Below are 19,115 nucleotides of genomic sequence, written 5' to 3' on the forward strand. Positions count from 1 at the left end.
TTTGTTGTTTCACGTCTAATGTGGCACGAATAATAATTAATAAGTCTAATGATAAGAAATGTCTGGGTCTCCTCTTCTGTCCACACATATCGCCTCATGTTTTCCCTGAAGTGGTCATGTGACCAGGTGCGTCACGTTCTGTGATGTGTATTTGTGTAAAAAGTGTTTCCAATGAGCTTTAAAGATACATTTAAATATGAAAGAATGAAACTTATTTAGAGATATTTCAGTGTTTCGGTGTTGCCATTACCAGTTTTTATTGCACTATTTAGATTTTGGGTAAAAGAAAAGCAGTTTCTGTTCCCATTAGCATATCTGTATTAGATTCTATAGTTGTGTTCTTTTGTGTTGTTGGCTTGACTCTGATGGTTTCTATGCTCCTGTGTCTCATTGTATATTTAGGACATAAATCTAGGCTAGATATAGACATATAGATTGAGGCACCAGTATATCAAAGGTTTGTGTGTGTGTGTGTGTGTGTGTGTGTGTGTGTGTGTGTGTTTAAATATACCTGAGGGATCATAGCCAACGATGTACGAGTCATCAGTCTGAGAGGCGGAGCCATGGCCTGGGGGAGGAGCTCTGGATGCAAAGTGTTGTCGGCTAGGCATTGATGATTGGCGGGAGAGAGTGCCCCCTGGTGTCAGGTAAGGAAACAGATTAGGTTCAGGGTGTGTGTCTGTGTGTGTGTGTGTGTGTGTGTGTGTGCGTGTGTGTGTGTGTTATCAACTCGTTACCAACTGTCATGATAAGGTAGAGGAAAAGATTTAGAAAAGCTCTAAATCTTTTACTCATCATGTGTTCTTCTTTGTACGACACTCTACAGCAGACATGGGCAACTGGTGGCCCGGGGGCCACATGTGGCCCTCATTCTAATTTTTTGCGGTCCCCAAAGCAAATCCCCAAAAATTGTAATTCAAGAAGCTGGAAGGAATATGAAGCCATGAAAATTACAAAATTATACAAAATAACTCGTAAAACATTAAATAACAACAAAGACAGACACAACAACCACTTAAAACACACAAAACAACAACACATTACAGAATAGCTCCAAAGATACACAAACTGTTAACAAAATGACACAACATGACAGCAAAATAAAGAAAAGAGGAAAAATACAGAAAGTGACCCCAAAAACACACAAAATGACAGAAAAATACACAAAATGACACCAAGAACACCAAAAATAAAAACACACAATGACTCTAAAAACACACAAAATGACTAAAAACTGACCAAAAATCAAAACCACAAAGGCAAAGAAGATAAAATCATTTTCCCCCAGTATTAACGCTCTGATTGGTCATTATTCTCAATGCTAGTGGCCCTCAGGTCAGATACAGCCACATGTTTGTGGCCCCCGTTGTGATGGAGTTGCCCATCCCTGCTCTACAGCATGTGTCAAACTCAAGGCCCGGGGACCAAATCTGGCCCTTTAAAGCATCCAATGTGTCCCACAGGAGAAAGTGAACATAACAGAGAAAACATGAATTGTATAAATCAGCAAATAAATTCAGTGGCAAACGTGCCTTTAAATACACAAATCCAATGAAACTCCACAATATCAGCAGGCTTCATTGTTTTACCCATGCTTATATCACATGACCACCGTCATTGTTTAATGTTACATTTTGAAGGAACTCTTAATTTTCCCCAAATTAAGAAGAAAAAATTGGTCGCAAAATCAAGGAAATTGAAGGTGAAGATCCTGCAGGAACTGACGTGTGTTTAGAAACAGACACACACACAGTCACAAACACACATTCCTGAGTTACCACAGAAGAAGAAATCCTGTAACAGACTTAAGAGTCACACACAGTGTTGGGCTGTGGACACTTTACAATCTGTCTATTGTAATCCTATTAATGTGTGAGCATCTTAGTGTGTCTGTGTCTGTGCAGTCATGTGTGTGTGTGTGTGTGTGTAGTCGTGTGTGCATGTAGTCGTGTGTGTGTGTGTGTGTGTAGTCGTGTGTGTGTGTGTGTAGTCGTGTCTGTGTGTGTGCGTGTAGTCATGTGTGTGTGTGTAGTCGTGTGTGCATGTAGTCGTGTGTGTGTGTGTGTGTAGTCGTGTGTGTGTGTGTGTAGTCGTGTGTGTGTCTGTAGTCATGTGTGTGTGTAGTCGTGTGCCTGTGTGTGTAGTCGTGTGTGTGTGTAGTCGTGTGTGTGTGTGTGTAGTCATGTGTGTGTGTGTAGTCGTGTGTGTGTGTGTGTGTGTGTGTGTGTGTGTGTGTAGTCGTGTCTGTGTGTGTGTGTGTGTGTGTAGTCGTGTCTGTGTGTGTGTGTGTGTGTGTGTAGTCATGTGTGTGCATGTAGTCGTGTGTGTGTGTGTGTAGTCCTGTGTGTGTGTGTGTAGTCGTGTCTGTGTGTGTGTGTGTAGTCGTGTGTGTGTGTGTAGTTGTGTCTGTGTCTGTGTGTGTAGTCGTGTGTGTGTGTAGTCGTGTGTATGTGTGTGTAGTCGTGTGTATGTGTGTGTAGTCATGTGTGTGTGTGTAGTCGTGTCTGTAGTCGTGTGTGTGTAGTCGTGTGTCTGTGTGTGTAGTCGTGTGTGTGTGTGTAGTCGTGTCTGTGTGTGTGTGTGTAGTCGTGTGTGTGTGTGTAGTTGTGTCTGTGTCTGTGTGTGTAGTCGTGTGTGTGTGTAGTCGTGTGTATGTGTGTGTAGTCGTGTGTATGTGTGTGTAGTCATGTGTGTGTGTGTAGTCGTGTCTGTAGTCGTGTGTGTGTAGTCGTGTGTCTGTGTGTGTAGTCGTGTGTGTGTGTGTAGTCATGTGTGTGTGTGTAGTCGTGTGTGTGTGCGTGTGTGTGTGTGTGTGTGTGTGTGTGTGTGTGTGTGTGTGTGTGTGTGTAGTCGTGCGTGTGTCGAGCTCAGAGAAGCAGAGCATCAGCTCATGTGTGTGTTTGAGTGTTTTAGGTTTTACAGCCCAACAGAAAATACTTTTTCCTTTTATTCATGAGGATTAGATTTCATTCTTGTGTGCACATAACGCACGCACACACACGCACACACACGGCTTTGGACCATTTGGGCTCCTGTAAAACCACACTGATGAAAATATACCATTACTAACTAGGCCTGGGCAATGTATCAAAGAGTCAAGAAAGATTGAGATTTCTAATTTGGCAAAACAGAAAATTACAATAAACCTATAACAATGTGTTTTTAGTTATAGCTTATTTCATATTAAAATACTCGTTTCAGGAGTTGCTGCTTTCGCTACTTCTCAGAACAGCATAAAAAGCTCAGTTAGATGATGTTCTAACTCAGACTTTCATCTAAACAAGACACACTGCAGAACTTTTATAAACAGGACTACTTTATAGTTTTAGAGCCTGTGTTCCTCCATCTTGAAATCATGTGATTGATGATGTCACATGATCGTAAACATCCCATTGTTTTCTATTGGAGAGAAACATTCAGCCTGATTTTTAGATCATTTAAAAGCTTTTTAGATCATTTAACAACTTTTTAGCTTTTTCACTCAAAATGAAAACGTGCTACTTTTGGTTGATCTAAAAAACCAGGAAAAGTTAAAGACGTCAATTTAAACCTCTTTTATTTCCAGAAAGAGAATAAAAACAGCTGTGACCTGAAAAATATTCTGTGACCGCAGGGGGCGACAGTTTCAACTCTGAGCTTTGGTAGTGGACAATGAAGCAGAGAAGAAAAGCTCTCCTAAAGAACCTAAGGGGCTTGCTAAATGATCTATAAATCTACTAAATGATCTAAAAATCTGCTAAATGATCTAAAAAAAGTCTTATTTATAAAAGGTAATTAAATGAATATGTGTTGTTAGGCATAGACCTAATGATAAGTACATTTCAAAGGTTTAAAATCAGTGGAGGATGTAAATTTAAAATGTCACATCCTACACATGTCGCTCTGTCCTATTCCTTCTGTTAGGTTGTTTCATAAAACAATGTATTAAAAAGTGACCGCCACTTTTGGGATCGTGTGATCATTTATTGATCAGTGTGTGATCAGTATGTATAGTGACTGGATGTCTGTACCTGCTCTCCTGCTGATCACCTCCACCACTGAGGCAGGAAAGAAGCCCACGCGGTCCGTCCCTCGCTGTGAGTCATGGATGTGGCCTTTCCACCGTCCGTCTGAGTGCTGCTCCAACACCTGAAACACAGCACACAGTTTAGACATGGGCAACTGGTGGCCCGGGGCCATATGCGGCCCTCGCTCTAATTTTATGCTGCCCCCAGCGTGAGCACAAAATGAATTAGAAAGAATTACAAAATTGCAGGAAAATACAGTAAAAGACAAGAATAACGCAGAATATTACTCCACAAACCCACGGTAATAACAAACAAGTAAAACGACAACAGAAATACACAAAAGGACAACAGAAATACACAAAAGGACAACAGAAATACACAAAAGGACAACAGAAATGAACTAAATGCCTTATAACGAGCAAGTCAACAACAAACAAAAGACTAAACGTGTCCCTCTACACCAGACATGGGCAACCAGCGGCCTGAGGGCCACATGAGGCCCTCTGTCTAATTTTATGAGGTCCTCAAAGTAAACGTACAAAATACATAAAGCTAAAGCAAGAATACATTAAAAAAATACAAAAAATTACTCCGCAAACACACAGTCTACAAACAGCAAAACAACAACATAAATATAAAAGAATCACTCCAAATAACAAACCTAGACAAAAAGACTCCAAAAATGTTTACATAATTACAGAAAATGACAACAAAACACAAGAAAAACAAGCAAAATGACAACACAAATACATAATATGACTCCAAAAAACTTTTTTTTCACAGGACAAATACACAAAAGAACTACAGAAATGCACAACTTCATAATGAGCAAGACAACAACACACATACCCAGAATGACAGAAAAATGACTATAAAAACTCTTTGTTCTTTCCTGCGTTAATGCTCTGGTCATTATTCTAAATGCTGAGTCATGAATGTTGATAATATGGCCCTTGAATCAAACAAACACATTATTGTGGTTTCCAACACATTAACTCTGAGTAGACTGGTTGTGTAACGGCAGGTTTTTAAGATCAAATACGACTTTAGAGGCCCATAAACACACAACCCGGAGTGTGTCTGAGGGACAGAGAGTGAAACAGGAAGTGAGAGCGCGAGAGCAGTCAGCGCCTGTTTGGACACAACAAGACTTCACAGGAGCACTTCCTGTTCCTGTGCTGATGGAGCAGAAGATCCAGGATGACCATGATTGATGCTGGGAAACACGTTTAAATTGTTCCCACAGCGTGTTACTGACTCTGAGCTGGAGGTGATGTTTCACACACCTTTAGGAAGAGCTGCTTCTCTTTCATGTTAGTTTTCATCTTTCCCATCATATGATATGACAGTGGGATCAAAGGAGATGGAGCACAGCTACAGCTACAGCTCAGAGAACATCTGCCTTTTAGATTCTATGAAAACTAACTCTGCCTGAGTACAAACAGCAATCACAGATCATTACATCAGAAACTGAAAATGTTAAAAGGATTTGTGAAATAAATAAAACACAAAACAACCTGAATATTATTCAAAATCAAAGATAAAAAATCAAAGTGGCTTCAGCATCATAAAATAGTTGTGTTTAGCCTTAGAACGTTCCCTTTAGTACAAAAACTAGCAACAATGTTCAACATAAACACAAAAAACCTTCTCAAATAAATAAATGAAAACAATCTGAATAAACATTCAGAATACATTGTGACCAACTCTGCTTTACAAAAACTGCCTTAAATGATGTGCATATAAAACACAAAACAGCTGCTCAAAAATTAAAACTCAGCAGTTTTTCATCCTTAGCACAATTTAAAAGTTGCACCTTAACATAATTATGTAAAGTAAGCTGTGTGTATTCTAAGTGCATATTCTGCTGTTGTATATGCTCATAAAAATAAATAATAAATATGGAAAAACAATATTACAACATTTTTCTGAGCTACACAACACAATACATACGACATGGTATCAGGCAAACGAGCTGCTGTTAGCGATGACTCAGCAGTAGTGACAGGCTGCATGTGTACAACAACATACCGTGCAATAGCTTTGTTATCTGTCCCTGGCTAACCGTCACAGTCTGGTTCAAAATCTAACCGCTGTTGTTTTGGTGCAGAGGCTTCCCTCACGTCCACCAGCGCAGCGTTAGCTTAGCGCTTAGCCTTAACATGTATCTTTTGGAGAAAGATTGGTAAAATAATGCACGTATTTCCACTCTGAGAAGGCAAGGCAAGGCAAATTTATTTGTATAGCGCATTTCATACACAAGGCAACTCAATGTACTTTATATGATAAAACATTCAACTGTTTAAAATCAATAAGAACATTTAAAATCATCAGTAAAATCAATTAAAATCATCAGTAAAATCATCATGACATCAACAACATGACCATAAATCTCTCTCTCAATCATATGCAGTAGAGAAAAAAAGTTTCTTTAACTTTGATTTAAAAATGGTCACATGTGATGCTGACTTCAGCTCTGCTGCAGTTTGTTCCACTTCTTTGCAGCATAACAACTAAAAGCAGCATCACCATGGTTACTGTGAGCTCTGGGCTCCACTATCTGATCTGTGTCGATAGATCTCAGAGACCTGCTGGGTTCATACCTGACTAACATGTCACTGATGTATTCTGGACCAAACCCATTTACACATTTATAACCAGCAGCAGAACTTTACAGTCTCCTCTGAGGCTGACTGGGAGCCAGTGTAAAGACTTTAAAACTGGACTAATGTGTTCTGACCTCTTTGTTCTGGTTCAGACCTGAGCTGCAGCGTTCTGAACCAGCTGTAGATGTTTGATGAAGACCATTACAATAGTCCAGTCTGCTGGAGATAAAAGCATGGACCAGTTTCTCCTGATCTTTCTGAGTCATTAAACCTTTCACTCTGGAGATGTTCTTTAGGTGGTAGAAGCTGTTTTTGTGATAGATTTGATCTGATGCTGAATGTCAGATCTGAGGAAGAAGCTCGTCCTGCTCTCACATTGACTCGCCATGATTAGTGAACGCTATAGTAAACAGAGACACGCCCACAATGCTTCTTCTTCTTCTGTTTTACCGTGGTTGGTATGCATCGCCACTGTAAACAGGAAGTACACTGCAGCTAGCCAAGAAAGGAACAAACGCACATAGCATATTGTAACGGTAACTGAGTTTATTTCTTTAAAACATATTGCGTCAGAGTACTAGTTACTGTCAAAAGTAACGGTAGCGCGTTTTTATTCCATCATTCCATCATTATGATCTATAGATGTTTTTTACAGAATTCTGAGCAAAATGTTGTAGACGGAAAAAGGTGGGACTTGGATTCAGGAATAGGAGAAAGGAGGACGAGAGGTAAAAGAACCACTGAGTGAACCTTTGATGACATATGCAGACATGGGGACGGAGAGAGAAATAAAGAAACAGATGCTGAAAGATGTCGTACCATGACGAGTTCTCCAGCCCGTAGGTTGAGGGCTGTGGGATCGTGAAGGTTCCAGTAGTCCTTCACCGCTCTGACCTGGACAGAACTGGAAGCTTCTGTAGAGAGAACGAGCAGGAGATCATCTCACAGTACATCACACACACACACACACACACACACACACACACACACACACACACTCACCTCTGAGCAGCTGTTTGATCTCCCTGCTGGCTGTAGAGGTGGTGAACTGGTTGACGATGTCCAGGGCCGTTTGGTTGTAAGTATTGCGCATGTTCACATTGATGCCCGCCTAGACAAACACACACACACAAACGTGTGAGAAACTATGAATGACTTCAACAACAGCCATATCAGCTGCAGCTGAGTGTAGAGCAGACATAGGCAGCTGAGTGTAGAGCAGACATAGGCAACTGGCGGCCCGGGGGCCACATGTGGCCATGAGTCTAATTTTTTGCGGCCCCCAAAGCAAATCCCCAAAATAACAATTCAAGAAGTTGGAAAGAATATGAAGCCCAACATAATACACAAGTACACAAAAAATGATAGAGACAAAAGGCTCTATTCTCCTCCTGTACTGAACTCGGTTGCTGCGCGCCTTCATCCCTGTTACGCACTGTGGGTGGAGCAGCCCTGACATGTGGGCGTTCCCATTCAAATCTGGCTTTACGCGCATTCTCTCATAAGTTCTTTTCCTCTGATGTTCTTCTAACCCTGGAATAAGTGCAGCGCCCCCATAAGGTGAAACATTATATTGCACTAGAAATATGGACTTAGTTACATTTGAAGCCACACCCACTCATAATATTGCAGAAGAAACTCGCAGAAAGAATCGATCCAAAGCAACACTGACACGCTGTCACAGGGGTGGGAGGAGTCACACAAGCACGCCAAAGGATTGACCATCAGCGTTACTAATATGCTGACATTTACCACGTTTCGTCATTTCTAGACAGCCCAAAAAGATGACATCACCGCATCCTTTCTTTCAGCCCGCCTTCATTCACAGAAGCTGTTTTTGGCTCCTTACATGCGGTGGGCGTGTCAGGAGCCTGAACTGGAGAATACGCTTAGGAGAGAGGTGTGTAACTGCAGGCACGCAAAAAATCACTGAAGTCCAGACGAGAGAATAGAACCCAAAATGAATAAAGAAACACACAAAACAACAACACATTAGAAAATAGCTCCAAAGACACATAACTGTTCACAAAATTACACAAAATGATGGAAAGATACAGAAAAGAACAAAAAATACAGAAAGTGACAGAAAAATACACAGAATTACACCAAGAACATAAAAAATAACAAAAACACACAAAATGACTACAAAAAGACAAAACATCAAAACCGCAGATAAAGACAAAAAAAGACAAACCCCTCCCCCACTGTATTAATGCCCCCCCCCCCTGGTGTAGTGTGTAGGCATCAGACTCACATCAAGTAAGAGACGCACTACTTCAGTTTTCCCGTAGAGGGCAGCTTCGTGCAGAGACGTGCCTGCCTTGGTGGTTCTGTTGATCTCAATACCAGCTTTGAGGAGAAGCCTGAGGAGGTCACAGCAGAAACAAGACCACATGAGGCTGGAGGCAGAGATGAAACACACACTCTGACAGACATCTGCAACAACTCATTAAGTCATACAATGAACCTGGAGAAACATGGATGAACGTGGAGAAACATGGAGACCCATGAGGAAACACAGAGGAACATGGATGAACGTGGAGGAACATGGAGAACCATGAGGGAACACAGAGGAACATGGAGGAACGTGGCGGAACATGGAGAACCATGAGGGAACACAGAGGAACATGGAGGAACATGGATGAAGATGAATGAAGATGCAGGAATGTGGATCAAAGTAGAAGAATGTGAAGGAACATGGAGGAATGTAGAGGAACAGGAAAGAGCATGGAGGAACATGGAAAAAATCTAAATGTTAAATATCAAATGGAAAAGTCAATATTAAATCTAAATATAAATGTTAAATATAAATGTTAAATGTAAATGTTAAATCTAAATATAAATGTTGAATCTAAATGTCTCAGGTGAGATTATACATATATATATATATATATATATATATATATATATAGCTAATATGTAGAGGTGCACAGATTGTAATTTTCTGGCCTTTTTACCACGTTACAGGAATTACATACTATGATCCTTTGCTTTTTTTCATGTACTACTGCTGAACTGCGAACATGCTAAGCTAACCGTGACTGTTGTTGTTGTTACCCTTGTGTAGCAGCACATGCACACATGAGCTGGTGGGCGGGTCTGTCAGTCATCTCACAGCGGAAGAGAACAGTGACATAATGACGTTTGCGGAGGTAGAAAAGGTCGGCGGAAAAGATCGGTTTCATATGCTACGATCGCCGATCCCCCAAAATAAGGGAAATCGGCACCGATCAATCAGCCCGCTGATCGATCCTTACTAATATACAAATTCACCACAATGATCTTTAATTTTTGGAACTACCGGTGAATTTGCATATTAGCTAATTATTTAGTGTCACCAGTGACACTTAGATTTAACATTTAGATTTAGATTGAATGTTTAACATTTTCATTTAGATTTACTATTGACATATTTTTATAGAAAATACATTTCACAAATATTGCTGTAAATCTGATTAAGAGTAATGTTTTTTAATTGTGGTGTGTTGTTAAATGTTGCTCAAAGTTTCTGTTTATTTGAACATGTGCATCTTTACAATCGGCGCCACATAAAGAGTAACATTTATGAAATTTGACTGAGTCGTGTTGGTTTCTCATTCACCTGATTTATGTATTATTGTTGTAGTGTTGTAGTTGTTTTATCTCTGATAGAATATGTTTTACATGAATTCAGACTTATTGTGTGTTCAGTAATTCCTATAAACTGATAAACTAAATAGAGTTCTTACATGTCACCTTTTCTATAAAAACAAAAGAAAAAAGAGTGTACGCACTCCTCCAGGGACCACTACACCACTACTGGACCACTACAATCAACTACATATTCAATGGTTTTGAAGGAGAACTTGATTATAAGCACTTTTATTTAATCACTCTTGTCCTTGTTTACTCCCTCTCACAAACAGTGTGTGGCTGCGTAAACTAAATCAACAGCAAATGTTGTGTTCCCATCCAACCTCCCACATGTTCACAGTCCTACTTTAACTGGAACCAGAGAGCCTGCCTCTCTACATATTGGTGAAAGTATGTGACATCAGTGTGGCAGCCTTTGAGGAGACACAAATCCCTCAGTGGGAGATCACAGGCAAATCCTGCACAGCAGACTCAGCACAAATCTCAACGCTAATGCTAAAGCACTTTTTTTGCAACTTCTCTGAGTTTCTGTTCTGTCAAACTTCTCAACATTCCACTTTAGGGACGAGAAAATGTCACTTTTCCAGGAGCTACTTGTTTATTTAGGGATTTAGGATTTTAGTTTGATCTGATCAACATGTTTACATTCAGGCATAATGTGGGTTAGTTGATCCAAAAATCAGACAAAACCAAAAGAATACAGACGTAAAACACACGTGTAAAACCTAAGGCCTGGCCTTTTAGAGCAGATGTTCTCAACCTTGGGTTCAGGACCTTGTTTAGGGTTGCAAGACACTGGGAGGGGTCCTCAGATGCCTTTAAGAAACTAAGAATACTTGTTTTAACAATTTTTGCTTTTTATTATTATTATTATTATTATTATTATTTATTATTATAGTTTTTATTCTTTTTCTGCAACTACACTTTCTATAGTTTAAACTATTTTCATCACTTTTTTGCAATATTTTGGCTCCTTTTAATGCGTTTTTGCTACTTTACTCCCATTTGTGACACTTCTCAATTAAATATCAATGCCTTTTCTGCACATGTTCAGCTCTTATAAACCCTTTCCACCACTTTTACACCTAATGTCACATATATTGACCCATTATTGCCACTTTTAACCTCTTTTAACCTCTTTCATGATTAGTTTTGCCAATTTAACCACATTCACAATTTATCATGCTCTATATTTGCCAGCTTAATTTTGCAACTTTTAAACAATTTCTGTGGTTTTGAAAATCCCATTTCACCACCTTTTCCACCATTTTTGGTCACTTTGACCCATTTTAATTCTGATTAAGACAAGGGTTTACATCTTAAAGATGACTATAAACTATGGTCCAGATAATAATAAACTTGCTTTCGGTTGTTGTAAAAAACCAGGAACAGTTAAAGATGTGGATGTAACCCTGTTTTGTTTACAGAAAGAGGATCAAAACAGTCAAAAAGTCTATGACCAGAGGGGGCGACAGTTACAACTCTGAGGTTTGGGAACAGACAATGAAGCAGGGAAGAAGAGCTCTCCTAAAGGACCTTTATTCTCCCTTAAACAGTGCGCTGACATGCTCTGATGGCAGGAGTTAGAGAGTAATCACGGACAGTTTTTATCCTCTTTCTGTAAACAAGAGGTTTACATCAACATCTTTAACATTTCCTAGTTTTTTAGAGCAACTGAAAGCAGCACAAGTTGTTATTGTGACTTAAAATTCTACTAATTTATCTAAAATTCTACTAAATTATCTAAAAATCTATTAAATTATCTAAAAATCTACTAAATTATCTAAAAATCAGGCTGAATGTTTCACTTCAATATAAAACAAAGAGATGTTTACAGGCAGTGGGGCGTGTGACATCATCAATCACATGACTTCAAGATGGAGGAACACAGGCTCTAAAACTGTAAAGTAGTCTTATTAATAAAAGGTAATTAAATGAATATGGTGTATATTAATAATGTGTTTTGTTAAACTTGTAAAAGCAGTGGAGAATCCATTTAAGAACACGTCTGGGGGCCGAGTTTAACGTGTGAATGTTTCCCAGACTTAAGTTTACGTAGACTTAATCGTGTCCGAAAGGAACAAATGTGTAAAAGATGAAGAGATTAACTAAATATCCCATTATTAATCAGAAAGTATCAGGTCACAGTGACTCTAATCAGATGATCTAGTTTGTAGACAAACCTTGGGTGAGGATGGTAAAATGATCTTACGTGATGATGTCTTTGTGTCCGTTCCTGGCTGCCAGGTGGAGAGGGGTGGTGGACGCTGAGTCTGCAGCTTCACTGCCTCCCTCTCCTTCCAACAGTGCTGTCACCATGTTACTGCTCAGGAGCAGCTGAGCCACCTACACAACGCCCAGAGAGAGGACAGAATCAGGACAGGACTCACAGCTTTACAGCATCATAAATAATGGACGTCTATGCACAGCTCACACTGCGAGAACATTGAAATGTCAACGTAAACCATGACTTACACAGTGTGAAGGGTTAAACTATTAAACTAGCTAGCAGAGGCTTAGCCACAGCCCAGCAGCTGTATAAAGAAACCTCAGCCAGCAGACACACACACACACACACACACACACACACACACACACACACACACACACACACACACACACACACACACACACACACACACACACACACACACACACACACACACATTTTCCCACGTCTGCTCTAAGTTTGCATTTGAGCTGTGAAAGAATAGACAGCTTTGGGCTGCTGTTTGTTGCACGCAGGCTTTGTGTGTGTGTGTGTGTGTGTGTGTGTGTGTGTGTGTGTGTGTGTGTGTGTGTGTGTGTGTGTTAAAGTACTGGTACAGTAAATTACAGACTAACTGTGCAGGCTTATCCACAGATATGCCAAAGAAAGTGAAACACACTGTTCTGTGCAATGTTCAAAAGACCAAATCCATCAGTTGCACTTTTTCCATCACGTAAAGCAATCAACAGGATGTTTACATGATAACACAATCATCTTCTTGTTGTGGTTACTTTCATTATTGAAAGAAAAACAGAATCTGGATTTACATTATAGCTCTAAAACACCACAAACGTTCAATAAAGTTAGGAATTAAAAAATGCTGAGGTTAGAATTACTTTATCACGTTGTAAATACAAAGGAAATAGCTTTAGAGACGCTAACCTTACAGGATTTTCAATAAAGTAATAAAACATATGTTTTAAAATATGCCTCCATCAGACAGACATTAACATATTACATTTATGCTTTGATATTTTCACATTACCATAATTTTCTATTTTAAGTGAAAGAGAATGTCTGAAAAAACTACATAAACTACATTAAAAAGCATCGTCTAAAATTATCATCAATGAGTTCTTCAATATTTTCCATCACTTTTTCTTGCCATATTTTAGCTTCTTTTAATGCATTTTTGCTACATTTCTCCCATTTCTGACACTTCTACATCACATTTACCACCTAATGTCACATATGTTGATCCATTATTGTCACTTTTAACCTCTTTTCACCAGATTTCATGATAATTTTTGCCAGTTTAACCACATTACCCCCAACAACCCACTGCCACTTTTAAGCCAATATTGACACTTTTAACTATTTTTACCACTTTTTCTGTCTGTTTTTCTCCACTTTAATAACTTTTAACCAATTTCTGTGTTTTTCAAAATCTCATTTCATCACCTTTTCTACCATTTTTGGTCACTTTGAACCCATTTTATTTCTGATTAAAACCAGGATTTCCATCTTTAAGATGACTATAATAATATTAATAAATATTACTGGATAACAGTGGATATTATTCAGATGAATAAATAAATGTGGTTATCACAGATTCATAGAACAATAGACCAACAATGGAAGTTATTATTAACAATAGTTAGTTATTAATTAATGAATGTAGTTACTGTAGTTACTCATGCTTGGTATAGGCAGAGCACTATAAAATCTGGTACATTTTATTTTTTTTATTCTGTTTTTTAGAAAAAATAATCAATTTTTTTCAGAAAATATTAGTTTTTTAACTCCTGTGAGGAAACAAAATAAATACTAATAAATACAAAAAACATAATTAAACAAAAATGTGTGTCAAAAATAATGTAAGATACAATTAAAAGGTAGATATAGATTATTCTGACTGCTCCTTTTTAATTATTTATAACATATAAAGATGTATGAGAACTGCATTCATTTGACCATATTTCCTCTGAGGGATCAATGATATAATGAATCTGATCAGGTTTATTGATTAGGTTTTGATCAACTTAGTTTAAATTAAAGTAATTTAAATGATCCTGATGACATCATTCCAGATCATAATGATTAAAGAATAACAAATAGATACAAGGATGCATCATCGTTATTTCAAACTCAAAGTCACTTTACAGAAGTAAGGCATTATTCTTTCACTCCATACTTAGTGGTGGTAAGCTATTATTGTAGCCAAAGCTGCCCTGGGACAGACTGATGAAAGTAAGACTGCCATAGTGCCTCACTCACACACACAATATTTTACAGTATCAGGAGTTTTTTGGTAGTTTAGACGGTGTTTTGGGTGGTAATTTAAATGAAACCCGCAGTAATATTGGGACTGTTATTTATTTATTTATTTTATTTATTCAGTTTATTTCCGACATGGTTACATTCACTTTTTTTTTTTTTTTTTTTTTTTACATTTTTTGTACATGGACACGCTCCCCCAACTCATTAATTTTGAGATTATGAAGCACAATGGCAGCTAAATGGCTGCAGCAGTCCTGAGCAAATCGCCTGTATAAAATAAATGGTGCGGCTGATGTAGGAGTTTCTGGATTATTCAGATTAAAAAGAGTTAAAACAACCTATGAACGCCTGGATGTGTGTGCAACAATTATTACAAAGCTACTGATTAAAAAACAAAAAAATAATAGAAAAGCCCCCCTACGCTGGTTGAAACACAGCATAGAAGCTGACATCACTGCGCAGGGAGACCAAAATCACAGCGTGGGGGATTAAAATCACAGCGTGGGGGATTAAAATCACAGCGTGGGGGATTAAAATCACAGCGTGGGGGATTAAAATCACAGCGTAGGGGATTAAAATCACAGCGTGGGGGATTAAAATCACAGCGTGGGGGATTAAAATCACAGCGTGGGGGATTAAAATCACAGCGTAGGGGATTAAAATCACAGCGTGGGGGATTAAAATCACAGCGTAGGGGATTAAAATCACAACGTAGGGGATTAAAATCACAGCGTAGGGGATTAAAATCACAGCGTAGGGGATTAAAATCACAGCGTGGGGGATTAAAATCACAGCGTAGGGGATTAAAATCACAGCGTAGGGGATTAAAATCACAGCGTGGGGGATTAAAATCACAGCGTAGGGGATTAAAATCACAGCGTGGGGAATTAAAATCACAACGTAGGGGATTAAAATCACAGCGTAGGGGATTAAAATCACAGCGTAGGGGATTAAAATCACAGCGTGGGGGATTAAAATCACAGCGTAGGGGATCAAAATCACAACGTAGGGGATTAAAATCACAGCGTGGGGGATTAAAATCACAGCGTAGGGGATTAAAATCACAGCGTAGGGGATTAAAATCACAGCGTAGGGGATTAAAATCACAGCGTGGGGAATTAAAATCACAGCGTGGGGGATTAAAATCACAGCGTAGGGGATTAAAATCACAGCGTAGGGGATTAAAATCACAGCGTAGTGGATTAAAAAACACAAGCAGCTTCAAGTTTAATTCAATAATAATGACATCACCTACTGGTTAAAAAGTAAAACGTCTGTGGCTAAAACATCCATGCTTCTCACAGTTGTTGTATCGACAGAGGAATTCCCTTAGTAGAACACATAACCTGTTGTTTCACTTTGTTGTCTGTTACCACCTCATCAACAGCGGCAATTATGCATTCTTTCACCGTTTCTGCATCTGTAAATGACTGTTTCTTTCTCGTGAGTATCCATTGCTACACATACAGTATAGAGGCTATGGTTTCCTTCTGCTGCAGCGTGCAAGTGTGGGAGAAGATTGCAGAGCTTTGTTGGTAGTTTAAGTGTTTTCAGTTTTGTCTGCCGAGCATCTGAACACGGGGGAAAGTCGTTGTCACAGTTGGTGTGGGTCGTCTTGAAGAACTGTCGGACATTTACGCTTTTCATTTGAATGTGCCATGCTTTCTGTTTAAGCACCTTTCCATAATATGCAATATGGGCCGCCAGTTAAATAGCCCTGGCGTAGGGGATCAAAATCACAGTGTGAGGGGCCCCAGCGCTCAAGTGTGCTGGCGAGAACTCTGATTTTACATTTGGGAAAGTACAATGACTGTATTGCTTTATGCTAAACTTTTTCAGGACATTGCTGGAGTTTTCTTACCCTGAGTCGGCCGAACTCGCAGGCTAAATCCAACGATGTCTTCTTCACCTTGTTCGCGAGGCAGGGGTTGGACTGATGCTGCAGTAACATTTCAGACTAGGAGTGAAAAAGGAGAGTATAAGAACACTCACATTAATCTGATCTCAGTCATTAGCACACATCCGCTACGTCGCTGTCACTAGCGTTCACTAACTAAACGTCAAACATCTCACATGATTGTCTGTAATGGAGCTAAGGCTTGAGTGTGTTTTGTGCGACCGGTCAAAGTGTGAACTTTTCCAACATTCCAAACCAATGACGTTGAAGTAAAGGAATGTGTGTGTTCACCTGTGTTAACTCACCTGTGTTAACGCTAACGCTAACAATCCTATTGTTGAGAGACAATACAGCTGTGACCAATAGGATGGATTTCAGTGAAATATGGGAAATGGAGACGACTCAGAGCTTTGCATCAGGCAGCTCACGTCTGTGTGTGTGTGTGTGTGTGTGTGTGTGTGTGTGTGTGTGTGTGTGTGTGTGTGTGTGTGTGTGTATGTGCGTGTACTCACCACCTCGTAGTGTCCGTACTGAGCAGACAGGTGCAGTGGTATCTGTCCATCGTGGGAGGCAGAGTTGACTGACGCTCCAGCTCTGAGCAGCAGTAACACTGAGTCAGCTTTACCTTGCCACGCCGCGTAGTGGAGCGGACGCATGCCTGAGAGTAAACATGACGATGAAGAAAGGAGGTTCAATTAATATCAATTAATATGAATTACATAGAAGTGAAAAATGCAACTAGTAAAACCTTCCCAACAATGTCACTAAGAGAGTGTTTACAGTAGGGCTGTACATTGTTATGAATCTGACAATACGAAATATCTCAAAACTAAACAGTACGGAGAAGTGAAAGTAACGAAAAATACTCACATAACTGTAATAGAGTTGCTTTTATGGGTTCTTCTACTTTTTTGAGTAGAAGTAAATCAGTAATTTAAATTGTTAATGTTTAATTGATTTATGGTGGAGGCGGTCTTAACTGTGTTACGGTCCTGTTGTCGAGGGACAACAGATGGAAATTAGCCGTTGGCTATAATCTGGCATATTTACATTTTTTTGAATGTTCATTAATATGTACTGACCCTACTTAAACAAAGAAAGAAATAAAAAATAAAAAAATAGTATCCAGATAATCTGGTGACTGACTATGGATTGTGGGGAACAATAGATGTTAGAACTTCTATCATTTGACACTTTTGCAAAAACAATTACAGCTTTTTTGAGGGCAGTAAAAATATTTATTTTGCATGTTATAAATACTTCTAGCCACTAACGGCAACCGTCAACACACACAGAAGTTGATCACAAGAAATGAGGAGCACCAGTAAATTCACTACACCACCTCTGGTTCCTTTAATCACATATCATGTGCATGCTTTATGTAACATTGTTTTTTTGGTTTTGATTTATTTATGTATTAATAAAGTTTCAATTCACCAGTAATAATGTAACTTATGTTTCACTCCTTTTTTGTTCGGGAGCAAAAGTCCACCCAGTCACCAGTTTAACTGTAAACTATTTGGACCAAAGCACTGTCTACAGATTCAGACTTCCAGCCTCAATAACTCTTTAGGGAAACATCATCAACACTAATTATGCCTCTGCCATCAGTGTGAGGTGGACAACATGATACAAGATCACTTTATCAAACGTAGCAGAGTAAAAGTCCGCCCCTGTCTGTGGGTCCCTCTGTGTGGTGAGAATAAAACATAGTTTCCATTAAATATCCAAATATTACAAACAGAAAATTTATTTTAAAACAGAAAAACGCTGCTTGTTTGGTTTTTCTGTATTTCTGTTTTGGTTTTAAGTCAGTAAAACAAAATAACCATTTATTATTTTCATTTGGTTTTAAAGCAGAATAACTAAAGAACAAAGGGTAGATGGATTATTTGAGTGTTCACACTGCTTTAAAAAATTTAATCTGGTCACGAACCCCCAAAAAATCAGATTTAGGCCACTTTTGACTGTAGCGTGAACGCAGCCATAATGCTTGGATATTGACTGTGCCGTACATACATTACCTGTCATTTATACCTGGAACAGCAAACTAGGGCACATTAGTGTTAAAATGACTTGTTTTCTTCACCTATAACCACTTTAGATCAAACAGCAAGAGGAACATATGAGGGAAAGATTCTTGAGTGAGTTGATTCCTCCAAAGTTTTCAGGAAGAGCCCACTTTGGGTTCCTGTGAGAACTTTGGGTTCCTGTGAGAACTTTGGGTTCTGTCATGTTCTGTTTAGTTTAGTTATTCTGTGTCTTTGTTTTATTCTGAGTCTTGTCTGTGTTTCAGGTGTTCCTGTTTGTGGCTCCACCTCCCAGTGATGTCTGTGTGCTTGGTGGGTGATTGAGTAGCTCCCTCATGTTTGCACCCAGGTGTGGCCCATTCCCAATCAGGCCTCCTCCACTATTTAGCTGAGTGTTTGGACACAGTATGGCGGCTGGATCATTGTTTGTGTGTCTGTGTGATGTCAGGGTTG

General features: G+C 39.1%; 1 protein-coding gene across 3 annotated transcripts in view; it reads right to left on the bottom strand.

The window, feature by feature from the left end:
- LOC114481372 (caskin-2-like) overlaps window positions 1-19,115 on the bottom strand; it is a 122,495-nt gene that overhangs the window by 32,280 nt on the left and 71,100 nt on the right. For all 3 annotated transcript variants that reach the window (XM_028476161.1, XM_028476160.1, XM_028476159.1), the window contains exons 5-12: window positions 17,145-17,290; window positions 16,597-16,692; window positions 12,459-12,592; window positions 8,868-8,976; window positions 7,616-7,724; window positions 7,433-7,527; window positions 4,011-4,128; window positions 512-637 (exon numbers count right to left, since the gene is read on the bottom strand). In XM_028476161.1, the coding sequence (XP_028331962.1) occupies window positions 512-637; window positions 4,011-4,128; window positions 7,433-7,527; window positions 7,616-7,724; window positions 8,868-8,976; window positions 12,459-12,592; window positions 16,597-16,692; window positions 17,145-17,290 (933 nt within the window). The remainder of the gene's footprint in view (window positions 1-511; window positions 638-4,010; window positions 4,129-7,432; window positions 7,528-7,615; window positions 7,725-8,867; window positions 8,977-12,458; window positions 12,593-16,596; window positions 16,693-17,144; window positions 17,291-19,115) is intronic.

This window comes from Gouania willdenowi, chromosome 19 (assembly GCF_900634775.1).
Source record: "Gouania willdenowi chromosome 19, fGouWil2.1, whole genome shotgun sequence".
NCBI classification, from domain to species: Eukaryota; Metazoa; Chordata; class Actinopteri; order Blenniiformes; family Gobiesocidae; genus Gouania; species Gouania willdenowi.